Source organism: Notolabrus celidotus, chromosome 22 (assembly GCF_009762535.1).
Source record: "Notolabrus celidotus isolate fNotCel1 chromosome 22, fNotCel1.pri, whole genome shotgun sequence".
In the NCBI taxonomy this organism is placed as follows: Eukaryota; Metazoa; Chordata; class Actinopteri; order Labriformes; family Labridae; genus Notolabrus; species Notolabrus celidotus.
In genome coordinates, this window is record NC_048293.1 from 23077151 (window position 1) to 23097283 (window position 20133).

The 20133-nt window shown below is 41.6% G+C and overlaps 2 protein-coding genes across 4 annotated transcripts in view; both read left to right on the top strand.

Annotated features, from left to right (window-relative positions):
* gabrg1 (gamma-aminobutyric acid type A receptor subunit gamma1) overlaps positions 1–16386 on the top strand; it is a 17125-nt gene extending 739 nt beyond the window's left edge. The window contains exons 2-9 of the mRNA XM_034675072.1: positions 6999–7159; positions 8634–8701; positions 12946–13166; positions 13440–13522; positions 14723–14860; positions 15378–15530; positions 15744–15946; positions 16034–16386. Coding sequence (XP_034530963.1) covers positions 6999–7159; positions 8634–8701; positions 12946–13166; positions 13440–13522; positions 14723–14860; positions 15378–15530; positions 15744–15946; positions 16034–16312 — 1306 coding nt within the window. The 3' untranslated portion in view covers positions 16313–16386. The remainder of the gene's footprint in view (positions 1–6998; positions 7160–8633; positions 8702–12945; positions 13167–13439; positions 13523–14722; positions 14861–15377; positions 15531–15743; positions 15947–16033) is intronic.
* The window catches only part of LOC117806222 (NLR family CARD domain-containing protein 3-like), a 435740-nt gene that overhangs the window by 157704 nt on the left and 257903 nt on the right, over positions 1–20133 (top strand). The window lies entirely within an intron of this gene.

Consider the following 20133-nt stretch of genomic DNA (forward strand, 5'->3'; position numbering starts at 1 on the left):
CGTGCCCTCAGGCCTGATCTGTCTTAGTACAGATGTTTATTGTCACATGCTTATTGTTGGAGGACTGATGGATGGATTTGGTCCTTGGGAGAAAGATTTTCATTTACCTTAGGCAGAGGAGAGCTCCATGTGACAGCCGGTCACAGAGGTGTAAATGGTGTCCACTCAGAGACAGGCCTGAGACTCATTCCTGCTGTAATCTGTGAGAAGTGATGTGCTGAGTACACGCTGCATTCCTTTGCTATTCTTTCTTTGAAATCAGGTATCGCCTCTGTTAACAGATTATTGGGCCCAAAAGGAAAAGAGTCTTATTAGGAAATTATTACATTTGGCATTTTGGAGTTTCATCATAGAGATAAAGATCAAGAAAAAGAGGCGTTACCCTGATTTTAGCTTCTTTCAGTAAAGGTTTGGATACATAGGGGTGTAACAAGTCTTTGTAACAACGATTCAATTCGTATCATGATTCGTGGTTACCGATATGATTAAAGGACGATGTTGGTTAATTTAGAACGATACGATCCAAAATGATTCAGTGACTTGAAATCGATTCAGTAACTTTTTAGGCAAAAATTCAACCAGTTTGAGTGTGAAATAAATACCTTGATACTGGTGCATACATGCTACTTTTTTCTAGGCTGCATAAACATTACACAGAAGTGACAGCGTGGACAAAGGAGACACCAGACAGAGTGATGAAGCAGCAGAGGAACTTATAGCGATTTGAAAAAATGTGAATATGTTGGTACCATTTCCCTGTAATACATGCAATGAAAATATCTAGATCTGTTACCTGTTTACTGAGATACACTAACAGAAAGAAGAGTATATGAAAGATATGATTACTGTGGAGCTGTGGGAGGAGGTAACACTACTGTAGTCTAAAATTGCAGCTAATCACACTTACGCTGAAAGCCAGGTTGTGAAACTCTGGCGCCAATATGTGGAACGAGATCTGAAAGTTAACAGCAAACCTAACTGGATTTAAAGGCTACTTGGGTCGTGGTGCAAATCAATAGTAAAAAGGCACACAGCTTGTGGATTTAGGGTGGCTCCAGCTGAAACCTTATACGCTGCACAAACACACAAACCATTCACAGAGTAAGCCCAAGATTTAACCCACCAGAGACGAGATACCCAAAGATATGAGAGATATCGCTTTGTCCACAGGAGGCGCCAAAAATGACACCAAGAGAAAGTTCCTCACTGTAGCTTTAAAGAACAGGAACAGCTGCTGTTTACAACATAGACCGTAAGGTGAGGTAAAACCGTTAGCTTCCGTTAGCATGTCTTATCTTAGCAAGTTACATGTGAAAGATGGATTTCATATTTGGAATAGAACATTGAGGATGACGTTAAAATCACTCGACGGTAGCCAGGTTTGCTAATCTGCCTCGTGAGCCGATGCTGATTATTTCAAAATCAATCTTTATTCATATGGCGCTAAATCCCAACAAACGTTCTCCTCAGACTCTTTCCAAACAGAGCAGGTCTAGACCGTACTCTATGTTCTATTATTAACAAAGACCCAACATCAAGACCCGGATCAGATCCAGTCCCATCTTACAGACAGGACTCAGTCTGATCTCATCTTAATCCACCATGAGCAGAGCACTTTGCAGCATTTAGCAAGTTACAGTGGCAAGGACAAACTTCCTGTAACAGGCAGAAACCTCCAGCAGGACCAGACTCATGTTAGACACACATCTGCTGAGACCGTGTTGGAGAGAGGGATAGAGGGAGATGAAGAGACCTGCGTTTACAAGCAGACTTTGTCATTTATGAGCAGCATGTAATCGTTATTTGAATAGTGTAGATATAAGCAGACATGTAGACACTTAAAGTTCACACACGTCTCTTTATTATCATTTATAACCCGTTCTTTAAAACTACTCCCCTCTGATTGGTTCCGTGCAGGCGAGTTATTGATGAATGCATTCACAAACACAGATCTCTGTGTAAACTACATTAGAGCCTGTTCTACACAATAAACATGTCAATACTGCTGCAGAATGATTAATGGAGGGACTACAGCAAAGAGTCACACACAGAGTTATATGTGAAGATAATTATCATTTTATTACTTATCATTTTCATGGCTGTAACTTGAGTTACATGACATATTACTGTGAATACTTTTGTTTGTTTAACTCTCTAAATTAATCATTTTGACAACATTTTTCAAAGAATAGAAAAGTCATGAAATATTATAATAATAATACTAATAATACAAATACAAATAATAATAACAATAGTAATAATACAAATAATAATAATATTAATTGTTAATATTATTAGAACAACGACAATAAAAAATAATAATAGCCATAATAATAACAATCATAAAAAAATAACAATACAAATAATAATAACAATAGTAATACTAATAATACAAATAAAAAAATACTAAAAATAATACTTATTATAATAATAATAATAATGATATTTATTTAAAGAGCACTTTCAAAAACCAGGTTACAAACTGTTCACATGGGCAGCAAAATAAAACAAGCTGTTCATAAAAGGCAAGATAAAGAAATATAACATATTTTAAAAGACATAAAATTCCTGTAAAAGAAGTCTAAAGGAATGCAATTATTTAGAATATATATATATATATATGTTAAAATCAAGTAAAATAAAATAAAGATCAGGTAAAATCAAGAGAGGCTCTGCGATAAAAGTATGTTTGAAGAAGGGATTTAAAAGCAATCACTGACTCTAAAGTGTCGGACCTCTCCCTCTCTGTCCCCCTTTAGTTTTCATTTAGGCACTTTGAGCACACAGGAAACGTCTGACCGAGGATCTCAACATACTCGTCAGCTCGTATGGTATTAACAAGTCAGCTTTGTAGCAGAGAGAAAGTCCATGTGTAGCTTTGAAGTAATCAGTAAAATCTTGAAATCCATCCTAAAACAGAGAGCCAGAGTTCAGAGGAGAAACATGGTCGTGTTTTTGGTTCTGGATATGATTTCTAAAGTGTAAGTGTAATAAACGTCGAGCTCAGGAAACCTTTACTCTCAGCTTTTTACCCGGCGATCAGCAGTTTCAGCTCAGGCTTTGTCGGTGTTAGTGAACCTAGCAGACGCAGGAAGAGATCACAGCAGAGAGAAGTCTCTGCAGAAGAACTCGCTGAGACAGACTGAACTGTTGCAGAATCAGTGACTCGTCTTTATAAGAAGAAGCCTTCAGGGCTCCAGCAGAGAGGCTCTGTAAAACTCTGCCTCGCCAGCTTTCCATGTGAGACTCTAAACTCGAGCTGAACTCGAGCAGAAAGCACCCGGCTCAGTGCTGAAGGCGGTGTCCCCGGTGTGTTACAGTGAGCTGAGAATGGACCTCGCATGAAAAGTCTGACTGTAATGAACTAAGTGATGAAACTCCCAGCATTTAACATGAAACACTGCATTTCCTGCGTTACGTCAGCCTGATGCTCTCACTCACAGAGGCTGCTGCTTTCTGGGACCTCCACCTTTCCTTGAGGACCTTCTCTGTTTGGAAAGAGTCTTCAGATAACATTAGTTGTCTTTGCAACATATTAACTTAACAGCTATGAAACACAGAAATGAGGTTTGATCTTGAGGAACAGTTCTCCTGGGTCTGTTAATATCTTCGCCAGATGTCATGATAATGTTTCAGCAGTTTCCCAAATATCTGACTGCAGCAGCTCTAACACGGGACTTCCACTAGATGTGTGTCTGGTCCGGCTCCATGCTCTCTCATCCGTCAACACCAACCGGTTGTGTTTTCAGAACGCTGCACAAAGCAGGACCGCCGGACAGCTGGAGTCATGTGACCGAGGTTTTCCTGCGGTAATCACTAAATCAAGGATTCTCCTCCTCCTCTCCTCATCCATGTAGTCTTTTCTGGTCCTCTGTTGACTCCAGGCCTGGCTCCGCTCATCATGACGGTTTGTTGTTGTAGTTAAGTGAGAGTGTTTTATTCTGAAAATTAAACGGATGTTTTCATTTTGTTTTGGTGCCTGACTTCCTGTCGTCATGCTCCGGCATCCGGCACAAATAGAAGTCTTGTGTATTTGATCCGGAGGGCTCCAACCTGCCGGAACGCAACGGATCCAGAGGAAGTTAACACATTGACTAGAATAGAAACCGATCAGATCTGGTGTCTTGACGGATCAGAGACGGACCGCTGACAGATCTGTTCGAATTTGGCCGTTACATGGTAATGAAGGGAGTGAGGTTAAAAATCAATATTCTAAACTCTAGATATGAGACAATCTCTTTTTTTTCAGATGTATTCCAAGAAAAGAAGTCTTGTATTCGGTACAGTGAATCATATAACTTTAAACCTGGCTGTATCGCCTGTTTTAATCCACTTTAAACCTTTGTTTGGTCTCCTCCATGTCTTTCCACTAGCACAGAGTGTTTGATTCTGAAAATGAACTGGATGTTTTCATTTTGTTTTGGTGCCTGACTTCCTGTCCCGCTCCATCTGCTCTGTTGAGATTGATGCATCGTGCTCCGGCATCCGGCAACAATAGAAGCCTTGTGTATCTGATCTGGAGGACTCCGACCTGCCGGATCAGAGACGCAGCCGGAACGCAACGGAGCGGATCCAGTGGAAGTTAACACATTGACTAGAATAGAAACCTATCAGATCCAGAGCTGTGACGGACCGGGCACTGATCTGATGGAAATGTGTCCGTAAGCTCGACTGATAGTTTGGGGGTAAAATTGATTATTCTGGAAGCACAAAGTGATGCAGGTTGTTACTCTAGATTCATGTTCGGTAGATTCTTATAAGCATGAGTGGCATCCTGCACAGTATCATATCAGCTCTCAAGGTGGCAGCGCGGAAAAGCTCGGTTTGTTTCTGCAGCCTTGGTTGAGGTCATGTCCTTTGTATTAGAGGCCTGGGCTGAACGCCAAGTCCTCAGGTCTCTTTACAGAATCAGGTCTGTGTTCATTAACAAGGAGAAGGCAGACTGAGTCCAGCCGTGTGGAACAGACCGCCTGTGATACACACAGCATGGGAACACGTAGAAACTGTGTTGGATTCTAAGAATACTTTTATCACAGCGGACTCACGAAGCGTCCTCTCCTCCTAAACCCACCGAGTGTTTGTGTCTCGGGCTTCTGTCTGAGGTTTCACTGGAATACATTATTTTAACAGGAGATGATTGAAAAGCAGCTTTATTCAAATTTATTCCAGTGATCACGGAGCAAATAGCTCTTTGTTTGCAGAGACAGCTGATTTTTGTGTTGTGTTGTTTGCTGACATAAGCACAGAACAAATGCATGCTTTATAAGCAAAATCTACCCGCAGTCCTCGGAGAGTCCTGCAGCCTAACAATACGGTGCTAAAGAGTCCCGGTCCCTTTGTGTCGCATGTTTGAGAGCATGTCATGTTCCCTGCAGAGTCCTTCATACTAAAGACTTCCTCAAGTCACAACATTTAATCAATAACTAGTAGAGCTGGGTACGTTTACGATTCCATTAGAGTGAATAAATACTCCAAGAACAAGCCTGCCTTTACTGTTTGGACTCTCAAAGTGAACTCTGAACTGGGGCCAGGATTTGTATTTCTCTTTCTCATCAGGAAGGATCAAAGAAATGTTCAAACCATCAATAAATTAAAGAAAAATAACGTTAGAATATGGAATTACATCATCATGCATAATGCATTGAACCTCATCACCTCAAATCTTCCTCTGCAGAGACTTTCCTCCTCCTCCTCCTCTTCTTCCTCCTTCTTCACCTCCTCCTCTTCCTCCTCTTCCTCCTCCTCCTCTCCCTCCTCCTCTTCCTCCTCCTTCTCCTCTTCCTATTCCTCCTCTTCCTCCTCCTCATTCTCCTCCTCATTCTCCTCCTCCTCTTCCTCCTCCTCCTCATTCTCCTCCTCCTCCTCCTCTTCCTCCTCCTTCACCTCCTCTTCCTCCTCCTTCACCTCCTCTTCTTCCTCCTCCTCCTCCTCCTCCTCATTCTCCTCCTCCTCTTCCTCCTCCTTCACCTCCTCTTCCTCCTCCTCCTCCTTCACCTCCTCTTCCCCCTCCTCCTCCTTCACCTCCTCTTCCCCCTCCTCCTCTTCATCCTCCTTCACCTCCTCTACCTCCTCCTCGTTTGTTAATTAAACCTTAACTGTGAGTACCACGGCTTTGAAAGGAGGCCCCCTATTTTGTGGTTCATGCTTCATAAACAAAGATTGATTGATTGATTGACTGATTGACTGACTGATTGATTGATTGATTGATTGATTGATTGATTGATTGACTGATTGATTGATTGATTGATTGATTGATTGATTGATTGATTGATTGATTGATTGATTGATTGATTGCTCTTGTAGCCAACATGTTGAAGTGTCCATGGGCAAGGCATTAAGCCCCAAGTTTCCCCATATGACTGACGAGTGTGAGTAAGAGTAAGCACAAAGGAATGTTATTGAATCTGATGGTCAACATGTCAGCGCCTTGCAGAGCAGCATCTGCCATCAGTATACGTTGTGGATATGTGTGTGGATATGTGTGTGTGAAAGGGGTAAATGGCATCCTGTAAAGCCCTTTGAGTGATGGAAAGAATGAAGAGGTGTTGAATGAGTCTGCTCCACGCATCATTTAGATCAGAGCGATGAAGGTGGACGTTTGCAGGAAAAGTCCAGAACGACAAAAAGCTAAAGAAGCGTTTTTTTTTACTTTCACACAGGAGCACAGCCCAATAATCCACTACAGCACTTCTTAAATAGGCCACAGTGTGCTACACAAAACATGATTGTTCTTACAGTGAACTTCAGGAGCAGCTTTATGTGCATGGACACGGATACTGTCGGTGCACACAGTCAAGTCTCTGCTGTGTCCGGGTACAGTCAGAGGAAGATCTGTCTTATATATAAAACACACACGCTGCTTTTTCATCCCTAAACAGTTTGCTCAAAGCCACCACACACCTGACGGATGACTGCATCAACATTTTAATTCAAACACTGTATTTCCTCAGACTCTGTTTGTTTGTCTCTAACTGTGTTTCTTTGATCACCCTCCACAGTTCAGCCATCAGTCCCAGTAAACAGGATGAGGAGGACTATGAAGACGTGCCCATAAATAAGACCTGGGTGTTATCACCAAAGGTCTATGAGAGCGATGTGACTCTGATCCTGAACAAACTGCTGCACGGATACGACAACAAGCTGCGGCCCGACATCGGAGGCAAGTGGAGTTCATCCTCAAGAAATGTTCTCTGTGTAAACTCTGATTCCACAAAACAACATTGTTTACAGACTTGTTCTTTGAAATGTACTACAAAGGACTTTATATCATTAATATTTCCCTTTTAATTTGAGACTATGATGAAAGAGGAATAACACTTTCATCATGATATAACAGAGATCGACCGTTAACATGAAGCTCATGTGTTTCTGTGCAGGTCTATTAAACTGTAAGCATAGGTCAGGATTTAAAGGCCTGATATGTGTTGAAGGTTTGTCTTATACTTAAAGTGCTTTCTATCAACTTAAAGCCAGTGTTGCTGTTGATGAAGAGAGACAGGAAAGAGTGAGGGAAGACATGCAGTGGAGTCAAACCAGTGACCCCTGCAAAAATAGAAGTCTTTTGTATCTGGTCCGGAGGACTCCGACCTGCCAGATCAGAGACGCAGCTGGAACGCAACGGAGCGGATCCAGTGGAAGTTAACACATTGACTAGAATAGAAACCCATCAGATCTGGTGTCTTGACGGACCAGAGACAGATCTGGTCGAATATGGCCGTTACATGGTAGTGTAGGGATGTAATGAAAACCTGGAGAAAGTAAAAAGTAGATACATTTGAGGGAAGATTCATATTAGTGAGGTAAAAATCAATATTCTAAACTCTAAATATGAGACAATCTCTTTTTTTTCAGATGTATTCCAAGGAAAGAAGTCTTGTATTCCGTACAGTGAATCATATAACTTTAAACCTGGCTGGATCGCCTGTTTTAATCCACTCTAAACCTTTGTTTGGTCTCCTCCATGTCTTTCCACTGTAACATAACGTCTTCAGACACCCGTTGTATTTTTCCAGGCACTGCTTTATTTTCTCACAGTGTATTGAATCAGTAGTCACGATACAATATGAGCAACACTTACAGAGAAAGACTTTGTACGCAGATGATAAATGTGTTTATATGGCTTAAATTGATTGCAATACACCGGAGCGGATCCAGAGGAAGTTAACACATTGACTAGAACAGAAACCAGATCCTGTACCGTGACGGATCAGAGACGGACCGGACACAGATCTGGTGGAATTTGGCCGTTACATGCTAGTGTAGGGATGTAATGAAAACCTGGAGACAGTAAAAAGTAGATAAGGGAAGCATGCTCAAAAACCACACGATACTCTGTCTCAAGATGTACCACCTTTAAAATGAGCTAACATCAACACACTTTGAAATCCAGTAAGAGAAATGAAACTCAGTTTCCTGCGAGTTCTAGCCGGAGGCGATCAGTGAACTGCCTCAACCTCTCGTGGAGAAGGTGCTGCAGTGTTAGAGGTGGATCAGAGGCAGTTCTCTGTCATGGCTGACTTTGTGATAAAGGTTGATAAGACGGACGGACATCTCTTTGGACATCCGCTCACAAACATGTACAAACATGTTGATGCAGGCTTTGTCAACACAGTATGTCTCCTTTTGTGTTCCAGTGAGGCCGACAGTGATTGAGACCGCCGTGTACGTCAACAGCATCGGACCCGTTGACCCCATCAACATGGTGAGACTGACCCTTCTGATTTCCCTTTCTGTGTACATGCTGATTTCACCGTCTGAAGCCTGCCACTGTAAAAGTACAAGACCTATTCCAACAATGTTAGGATGCAGGTTGAAACTGTACGATGCAAAAAGGAAACATAACATGAAGACACACTGGTGACTTCTCAGAGCCTGATTAGGAAATACTGGGGGACAGTGTAAGGGTGCATGATCACCTCAGGTGTTTATTTGCACCCACGACCTCAAATTCAGAGCAGATCCTCAGGTGGGGCATTTATGGTCGTTCTAAAGTTGAGGTTCAAATCCAAAGGGGATCGTGGTTTCTCCATCAGACCCCCTCAACTTTGGAACGCCCTCTCTGAGGAGATGAGGCTCGCAGAGTCAGGGACGTCTTTTAAATTGTCCTTTTAATGCTTTTATTTACTTATCCATTTTTATTTATTTATTTATCTATCCTTGAAAAATCTCTTAAACAATGATTTATTGGTCTATTGTCACGGCACTTCATTCTGTTTGATTTACGTGTATTCTTTTTCAATCAATCAATCAATCAGACTTTATTTATAAAGCACTTTTCATACAATGAGATTGTAACACAAAGTGCTGTACATAAAAACAACTTCAAAATAGAATAAATTAAGAAAAAGATCCCACCCCCATCCCCAGCCCCGACCCCAAACCCACCCCACAATCCCAAGGTTAGGAACACAATATGCAACAATAGTAATAAAAACAATGAAAATTAAATAAATAAATAAAAATGAAAAAGAAGTTGCTAAACGAACTGAGGAAACGCTCTCATGATATCTAAATGAGGAAACACTGGAGGTAAAATAAGATGTTAAAACTCTATCCATTTTTTTTTCCATCCATCCATCCATTATCTTGACCGCTTATCCCGTCAGGGGTCACGGGGGGCTGGAGCCTATCCCAGCTGGCTTTGGGCGGAAGGCAGGGTACACCCTGGACAGGTCGCCAACCTATCACAGGGCTAACACAGAGAGACAGACAACCATTCACGCACACACTCACGCCTACGGGCAATTTAGAGTGACCAATTAACCTGGTGAGCATGTTTTTGGACTGTGGGAGGAAGCCGGAGTACCCGGAGAGAACCCACGCATGCACGAGGAGAACATGCAAACTCCACACAGAAAGGCACCTGCCCGGGCGGGGATTCGAACCAGGAACCTTCTAGCTGTGTGGCAACAGCGCTACTCACTGCACCACCATGCAGCCATGTTAAAACTCAAAACAGGAAATTAAAATCACCAAAGTAAAATACATTTCTGAGAAAATAAAAGACTAAAATATTAAACCATTAAAAGAGCTTCAGATGCTAGACTTAAAAATAATAAATAAGTACATAAATAAATAAAGTAGAATAAAAGTGACTTAATTTGAAATAGATAATAAATAAATAAATGAATAAATAAATAGAACTATTAACCTCACATTGTTTTCTGTTTTGTTAAAATTTCTCCTCCCTGTCTGTCAAAAGGTTTACTTTGTTATTTGAACCATGCTTTGTTTGTCAAAGCACTTTGTAAACATTAGTTTTTAAAGGTGCTATATAAATAAAGTTATTATTATTATTATTATTATACAGATTAGCACAGTCCATTCAGCAGTGCTGCAGTCTATTCTGTCATATACCTCATATATAATGTCACCTGGCATTTACCGGAGTTTTAACCAAGAGGAAGGCAGAATGAAAGGTCGGGAGGTCAACAAAGACATGAGGAGTCTGGGAGCCAGAGTAGTTTGTGATAATGTTTGTGCTAATCCCTCAGGGCAAAGTAAAACTCAGTGTGAGTTCAAAAATTACAATACAAGTACCCAAACTGTCAGGAGTAACACAAATACCAGCAGACTGCTGCATTTAATGCCTTCTTTCTCCTTTCTACCTTCTGCTCTCTTCAGTCGTGTCTCATCGTGTGAATGTCAGCATTCAGCCGCACTCCTCCTCCTCATTTAAATGATTTATGCACGAACACATCTGAACTCCCGACTGCTTCGAATGCAGCACAGCCGGCTTCCACACAACCACAGGCTGTAGCGGTCGTTGCCGTTGTTGTGGTGGGCACACGCTGCACTAAACCCGGCGCTATTTGGCAATATGTTAGAGTGTTTTTGACATCAAGAACAAGTAAAGGCGTTGTTAGCTGTGTACAACATTTCCTGGTCATCTTTTTGAGTAAGATTTTAAATTCAAGTGCAAAAAATGTCCCAAATTCAGCTTCTGTGATGATTTGCAGCCTCTCAGTTTAATCTCATTATCCATGAAGTGATCTGAGTGGGCAGGATGTGATGCGTTAGAGAGATGTAGAGGCGGAAAATCACCAAAACAAACATGGCGAGCGCTTCAGAAGAATTATTGGAGTTTTCTGACTCCTTTCAGGATGAATTGAAGTGTCTGGTTTCGACTGAGTGATAGTTGGCTGCATATGTTTGTTGTCACTTTTTAAGCTTTTTAATGGGACAAACAAGCTCCTCGTAATGTTACTCTGCTCACAGTCGGCGTGCTTCAGACTCCATTTCAAACTGTGCTGAACCTCATTGTTGAAGCAGACAAACAGACAAACATAAAGCTCAAACTGTATCTGGCACATTGTTGATAAAAACAAAGAGAGACCGGTTTTCTTTAGTCCTCTGTCGCTGGGTCAGAATACGGACGTTTATGTTGGTTTTCGCAAACAACAACAGAGCAGTTGGCGTGTCTGGCTCCTTCGATATCTTGACTCTGCAACACCGAAGCAAAACAGGAGCATAGGAGGAATCACTCAAGGAGTGGGAGCAGCTCAGTATGCTTGTGTTAATCACTCGTGTGGTTATGTTACCACATTCTCAGGGCTGCCAGGCCGGAGGAAAAACCTGTTTTTCATTATGTGGATCTTAAAATGTGTAGGATCCATCCTGAGAGGAGAAATAATGCTCTCTTTTTTTTTTTAAACAATATGTTTATTGAGTTTTTTAACCATTTCCAAAGACACACAATTACAATAAAAGAAATTCTAAGGAAAAAAATATTAAAAATTATATATATATATATACATATATATATAAAACCTTAAGTACAAAATGTTACAACATTATTATTGTCTGTATTAACTAAAGATAACCAAAGGGAGTACATTGCCATAGAGGATTTGTTTATCACAAATATTCTGTCCGAAAACAGTTTCTGCAAAAACGACGTATGCAACTGATAGGCTTTAGCGCACATACATTTTATTTTTATTTATCTGGTTTGAATACAAGCTTTTAAGATAACTTTTCATTATAAATTCACATCAATAACGACTATAATACAGGCTACTTTAATATGTATCAAATGCCGACTTGCAACTTCCATACCCTGTTGTACAGCAAAGAGCATACAAGCCAAACCTGGTAAAACGGACCCATAAGGCAGTAAAGCGCATTGAACAGAACTTATCCAATTACGTTCAGTTTTTAAGCAGGCACACACGCAGGGCCCAGGCATCAGGTTATTTTAAAATGAACAATTTTTTTTTAAATTGCTATAATAATTTCTCAAATCTTCCTCAGGCATTACATTTTCAGAAAATAATACAATGAAAATGATTTTAAAAATCTGTTTTATTGTGTTAATTAATGTATTTGTTTCAACTTATTTATGCATTCAGAAAACAATGTGTGATGCCTTTTCAAACAGGGGGTGCTGCAGCACCCTCAGCACCCCTAATTCCCAAGGCCATGCCCACACCTGTTACATAGGTCTGGGATGTTGGAATTCAATTTGTGGAGCTTCTCTGGTGTTATATAGACTCTCATTAACCAATTGTATTGCAGCAATTTTAAACGAGTGTTAGCTGTTTGAGTCTGTGCTTTATTGCATGTCTTATCCCATTCTTCAGTTGATATTGTAGATCGTCTTTCCATGCTTTCAGTTTCTTTTCTGAGGATTCTACTGACTCAGATATTAGCACATCATATACTTCTGAGATTATACCTTTTTGAAAAGGGTTTTTAATTTAAACTTTTTCCAGAAGAGGTACTGCAGGGTAAACCAGGGACGGACTCTGGTTAGCTCTGATAAAGTTCTTCAGCTGTAAATATTTAAAGAAGTGTTTACGTTGGATATTATTTTTTGCTACCAGTTCCTCAAATGTCTTTATGCTCTAAATAATGCTCTCTTACTTTACTATGAATAATCAGTCAGCCTTTCAAGAAATGAAGAATTCATGTTTTATGTGGAAACTCTTCTTAACTCTGCCGCAGGAGTACACTATTGACATCTTCTTCGCCCAAACGTGGTACGACAGCCGGCTGAAGTTCAACAGCACGATGAAGCAGCTCATGCTCAACAGCAACATGGTAGGCAAAATCTGGATTCCCGACACGTTCTTCAGGAACTCCCGCAAATCAGACGCCCACTGGATCACCACGCCGAACCGCCTCCTGCGGCTGTGGAGTAATGGACGAGTCATGTACACTCTGAGGTAGGACAGTTAAGCATCCAGTTTCCCAACCTCAGTGGAAGTCTCTTTTTTAAATGTGAAACTATCTTCAAATACCTTCGTTGTACGTGCAGCTTTAGTGTGTGCATCTGTATTCTTGTAGTTTTCTTTGTAGATGACCCTGATTTGTCAAAGTGTGGTCAAACTGTCATTGTTTCTCCTGCATATGTTCCTGTAATTACAGTGAGAAGTGCTTTTACTAGGGAAACAATCCTGAGTGTTGCTCTTTCTCTGTCACAATTCTGTTTCTGTCAGGTTGACTATTAATGCGGAGTGTTACCTTAAGCTGCATAACTTTCCAATGGATGAGCACTCGTGTCCTCTGGAGTTTTCAAGCTGTAGGTGGTCGAATGCCTCCCCCTCTCATTTTTTAACCGCCATCTCGACCTCAACTTTAGTAACTCGCCCAGTGAGAGAGGCTTCTGTGTGGGCCGGCATAGTGGCTAAGCCCTTGAACCTTCTCTTTGCCGAATGGCCCATCTGCTTGAGGCTGCCCTCTCTCAGCCCGTACCGATCTATCATCTGCTCCACCAGCGGAGAGAGGGGGTCACCCAGTCCCATTATCTCTGACAGTCTTAATGAATTATGCAGCCTCTCCCAGTCTGATTCATGCTGTCTGTGTCATCCTTCATTCGTCTCCTTGCATTTTGCTTTAGCCGCTCATGTCTTGCCATGATCTTAATCTTCCACACGCTGGTGAAAAATGCAAAGACCATTTCATGGAGTTAAGAATAAATCTCGGAACCAGCACAGTCACACGATATATCATCAAATGGGCACAACCAAAAACTGCAGAACAACTTCAGACTTCACCTGACGATCTCTTTGTCTGCAGCTCACCTGCTGCTTTAGAGACGTAAGCTTTAGCCGACCAATGTTAATGGATGACATCAAAAAACTTTTGGAGTCCCAGAGCTTTATTAGTAAGCTATCAAGCAACAGCATGGTATGACGGTGGTACTTGGGGTGTCAGACAGGTGACAGTGAGGTGACCAGTGAAGAGCCCAGGTTGGCCACTTCACTGGTAGTAGCACAGGAACCCCTTGACAAGAGGCATGTCTTAAAATTTGGGAATGAAAACTTGCAGAAACATTTCTAAAAATTGGTTTCTGTTTGAGTTTGAAATACGGTCAAACTTTGCAATGAGTAACCTGAGCTTTGTCTAAAAAGTTGCAGCTTTGAAGCATCAGAAGCTCAAACCAGATCAAATATTGTATCACCAACCAAAGGGAACTTCTTCCCTCCAACACTGTGTTGGGAGAAAGCAAAAGATCATATTGCAGACATGTCTGATCACCAGTATCACAGGAACGCCGGTCAGAGCTTTTGTTTGGGGACTGTAGTGCACAGACTTGCTCATTTGAAGATATTTTCTGAGACTGGACCGCTCCGATCCATCGTGAGTGCTCCCCTTTGCCTTGCCATGGTGCAATGTTTCCCTGTTGATGTCCATAACAGTGAATGACAGATATGAGCTACGTGTTGGAATACTGAAGGAGTAAAGACAGTAGACGTGTTCTCGGTTCTTCATTCTGCAGATGGTTACCCAAAGAATGAGATCATGTACAGGTGGCAGAGACGGGCGGTGGAGGTGGCAGACCAGCGGTACTGGAGACTCTACCAGTTTGCGTTTGTCGGATTAAGGAACAGCACTGATGTGGCACACACCCAATCAGGTGAGAGATGACAGGGAGGTCTCTTTCCAAACAGAGCAGGTCTAGACCGTACTCTATGTTCTATTATTATTAACAAAAACCCAACATCAAGACCGGATCAGATCCAGTCCCATCTTACAGACAGGACTCATCTGATCTCATCTTAATCCACCATGAGCAGAGCACTTTGCAGCATTTAGCAAGTTACAGTGGCAAGGACAAACTTCCTTTAACAGGCAGAAACCTCCAGCAGGACCAGACTCATGTTAGACACACATCTGCTGAGACCGACAAGAATCCAGAGTTTGATTTTAGGAAGAGTGCCAGAGTGCGTTATTTACTGGTACCATGGAGTAAAACTAATTCAATGCCAATTATGCAATCCCTGGTCAGTCCAGCTAACTTATGCTGAAATAACAAATCCTTATAAGGTCAACGTGGTGCAGAGAAGACCTTAATTTGTGCTCATGGGTTACATAACATCAAATTTAAGTCCTGAACTCACTGATGTGTAATCTGCCGTATTTTAAACTTTCAGGAGAATACGTCATCATGACGATCTTCTTTGACCTGAGTCGGAGAATGGGCTACTTCACCATCCAGACCTACATTCCCTGCAGTATGATCGTGGTCTTGTCCTGGGTCTCCTTCTGGATCAACAAGGATGCTGTCCCTGCTCGCACATCTCTAGGTTTGATTGAATCCAAGCTACAGATTTTCAAAATAACCACAATAACAGGGAAGCATGATGGTGTCAATAAGAACATATTCTGATGGAGAGTCTTTAGAGACTTATTAGGGCAGCACGATAGAAAGGGAATCACAGCAATCTAACCTGGAGGGAACAGATGCATGGTTTCAAAGTAAGGTATGGAAAAGGTCTGATGAAGTGGTCTCTGTTCAGGTATCACCACTGTGCTCACCATGACGACTCTGAGCACCATCTCCAGGAAGTCTCTCCCCAAGGTTTCCTATGTCACGGCCATGGACCTCTTTGTTTCTGTCTGCTTCATCTTCACCTTCGCTGCCCTCATGGAGTACGGCACTCTGCACTACTTCACAAGCAACAGACAGACCAAGAAATCTAAAGCCAACAATAACGCACAGGTAAGCAGGCGCCGTCTTAATTCCTTACTCTGGTCACACGTCGCCGTTCTAACGCACTAACGATACCTGTGTTGTCCCAAACACTAGAAATCATCCAGCATGGTAAACATCCGACCCGGCACGTCCCTGCTGCAGATGAACAACATCGTGCCCTATCACGAGGAGCCTGACTACGCCTACGAGTGCTTGGATGGAAAAGACTGCGCCAGCTTCTTCTGCTGTTTCGACGACTGCCGTTCAGGTGCCTGGCGCGAAAACAGGATGCACGTACGGGTTTCCAAGATAGATTCCTACTCCCGAATATTCTTCCCCACTGCTTTTGGCCTTTTCAATCTGGTTTATTGGATAGGTTATCTTTATCTATAAAACCACCACCTCAAAAACAGGACGACTGGAGTTTGACGTCTGCAAGCATTTCTCAGATGTTAAGCTGCTCTTGTAGCAGAGATTATCTCTCTCATCAAACATGGGAAGAAACTTAAGATCCGATGACAGATTATGAACTGCAGTGCCTTGTTTTTTTCCAGTGGACACTTTGGGGTTGAGCCTATGAGTGTTGTTAGTCAGACTGTCCAACACATTTTTGATCCAAGTAGATCATTCTTAATACTTATGGTGACCCTCGGATCTTTATAAAGCAACAAACTGAATATTCCTCAAAATGTTGCCATGGAATAGTCATGGTTGTTAAAAGTGGTCAAGTTTTTAAGACCCTGAAATTCCCATTTGTACACTAGAGTGATCAGAATTTGATAACTAGTAAAACAATATGATTAGCCATACAACTTCATAAGTCATCGGAAATGTGTAAATGAGACTTTTGTATTTTGGACTTGCGTACTGATTCTTCTAAGAGGACTAGCTAGTGGATTTTGACTCCCTATATGATCCAATGCCACCCTTTTAGGCTCCACCAATGAAACGGCTCTATTTTAAACATGATCCAACACAGTGGCATTGAATGACTTTTTCAGATCTTTGAGGTTGACTTATGGGCTTTTAGGACTTCTGTGCAGACGCCCCTCAAAAAAAGAGTCTGTAATTTTAAGATGAATGCCCTCGTGTTAAAGAGGAAGTTCCTTCTTGGATCCCCAATGGCGTACAAAGATAAAAAACAGACCTTTGCCAATCCAAGGCCCCTGAAGATGCCCTTAAAAAAGTGGACTCAGGGACTTAGGGGTGCTCTTCCATTAAGGCAAACATGACGCAGTACAGGAACATAGACCAGGACTCCTTTTGGCATGATGCAGGATCCTTCAGGGTTCCCTTCAATTTAACAAAATGGGGTAAATTCTTGGCCCTTTATTTCCCTCATTGGCCCCTGCCAATCATGGCACTTTAGGGGGCCCCTCTGGTGGAGAAGGGACCTTACAGGATGCCTTTGCAGTGGAGAGAATGGGAAATGTCTCCTCTATGAAGCTCGAAATTGAACAAAAGAAGATCTCTATGTTTCGGTGAAGGGTATGCTCGTTGACAGTGAACTTACTGTTTTAAGATGATGAGTACACTTCATATTTAAACAGCATTTGGAACTGTTTAACCATTGATGCATCATGACTTTCTCAGCTATGGTGACCCACTGCATGTCCCTGTCACTAAGATAGCCTGAGTCCACCTCCAGCTCTTCCTGTGAGATCTTTAGTGCAGCTGACAGCCTTGCAGCGTTCACATCTGGCGTGGGAACACCAGCCGTGCCTCGGTGAATCCACGGGGAGACATTTAACAGGCAATGCGAGGGCAGATGCTCCCACCCGAGCTCTCCCCAGAAGTCTGAGCTCTCCTCTGTCTGTCTGAGGTCTATCCCAAACACCCAAGAATCCACATCCTCACACAGAAGTTATGGTGATAGGTAAAGGTGGGAATGCTAGCCAACCCGTGAATTAAGAGCTCATACAGAAGGACCCTCAGATACATGCAGCCCTTCCTAGTGGTACGATTTATTGCAAGTCCAATGCATAGTTTTCTTACCTGTATCAGGCACAGGAGACTACACACAGTAGCTACACAGAAGGTGTGCGTCATATTTCACCTGGTGCACATGCCCTTTAATGCTATTTGTGTTCCCAGTGTCCCAACAGGTAAATCAAAAGGGCTTTATAATATCTGCCCTCTGTAGTCACAGGACTTTTGGCTTTTACCTGTAAAACATTGGGTCCTGATTGCCAGTTTCATTTTGGTCCTGCTGGTAAAATATTGATCCACTAAGGTCCCATGCTAACAGTATGATCAACATAAAAAATGTGAAGTTGGAATAGTTTGAAAACAACTTCATGAGACTCCAGGATTTTGACATTTTCTGGATCGATAAAGAGATCTGACGCTAGATTTAGTTTTTTTTAAACTGTAACTTCAGGAGCTCTGACCCTAGAAATGTTTGCTCCAGTCAAACTCCAGTCCACACAGAGGAGATATCGCCATCAAACTTTAAAAAATAAGCCCAGAAGTGAGTTTACTCTTTGCCAGCGTGCTATTGATATTGTTGGGAAGCAGGAAAGAGGAAATGCATACTACTAATGATGAGGTATGGCTCCTCCTCATGAAGGTAGACTCTCTGATTTCCCTGCAGGGACCACTTACTCCTATAAGCTCAAGTGAATTTTGCATTGAATTTTGAATGCGTAGGCAAAATTGGTCCCTATAAAAAACAGAGAGTTTATCTTTGTATATTTGAACTCCATTGTTCTTTGGGCTCTATTTTTCTAGACAACAACTCACAGCATTGTGATCAGTGAGATCAAGCTGGGCTAGCCTTTGCTCAGAAGCTACTGCATGGATTAGATTTGTAACCTCTGTCTACTTGTGAATTGTTAAGAACAATGATGGTTGTTTTTGCAGCAGCCATTTTTTTATATTTGTTGTATTTTAAGTTCCAAAAGGTAACTGAGAAATGCTCAAATGCTTATCCACGTAATCACATTTCTGATTGTAGATTCACAGCTCTGAGTCCTGTACGACCACAATCCCAAAAAGTTGGGATGTTGTGTGAAATGTTGAAAAAATGAATTTTGATGGTTTGTAATTTCATTTAAAGCCGACTGAAAAACAGTGCGAAGACAACATGCTAATCCTTACTTTGATGCTGCACTATGTTTCAAAAAGTAGGGACAGGGAAATCAAATCTGTATTATTAAAAACAGACATGACTCTGTAGTGGAAGTCACTGCATTAATAACAGACATGACTCTGTAGTGGAAGTCACTGCGTTAATAACAGACATGACTGTTGTGGAAGTCACTGCATTAATAACAGACATGACTCTGTAGTGGAAGTCACTGCATTAATAACAGACATGACTCTGTAGTGGCAGTCACTACATTAATAACAGACATGACTCTGTAGTGGAAGTCACTGCATTAATAACAGACATGGCTCTGTAGTGGAAGTCACTGCGTTAAAAAACAGATATGACTCTGTAATGGAAGTCACTGCATTATAACAGACATGACTCTGTAGTGGAAGTCACTGCATTAAAAAAAGACATGACTCTGTAGTGGAAGTCACTGCATTAAATCAGACATGACTCTGTAGTGGAAGTCACTGCATTAAAAAAAGACATGACTCTGTAGTGGAAGTCACTGCATTAAATCAGACATGACTCTGTAGTGGAAGTCACTGCATTAAATCAGACATGACTCTGTAGTGGAAGTCACTGCATTAATAACAGACAAGACTCTGTAGTGGAAGTCACTGCATTAAAAAGACATGACTCTGTAGTGGAAGTCACTGCATTAATAACAGACAAGACTCTGTAGTGGAAGTCACTGCATTAAAAGGACATGACTCTGTAGTGGAAGTCACTGCATTAATAACAGACAAGACTCTGTAGTGGAAGTCACTGCATTAAAAAGACATGACTCTGTAGTGGAAGTCACTGCATTAAATCAGACATGTCTCTGTAGTGGAAGTCACTGCATTAATAACAGACAAGACTCTGTAGTGTAAGTCACTGCATTAAAAAGACATGACTCTGTAGTGGATGTCTGTAAAAAGACATGACTCTGTAGTGGAAGTCACTGCATTATAACAGACATGACTCTGTAGTGGAAGTCACTGCATTATAACAGACATGACTCTGTAGTGGAAGTCAATGCATTAAAAAGACATGACTCTGTAGTGGAAGTCACTGCATTAAAAACAGACATTACTCTGTAGTGGAAGTCACTGCATTAAAAACAGACATGACTCTG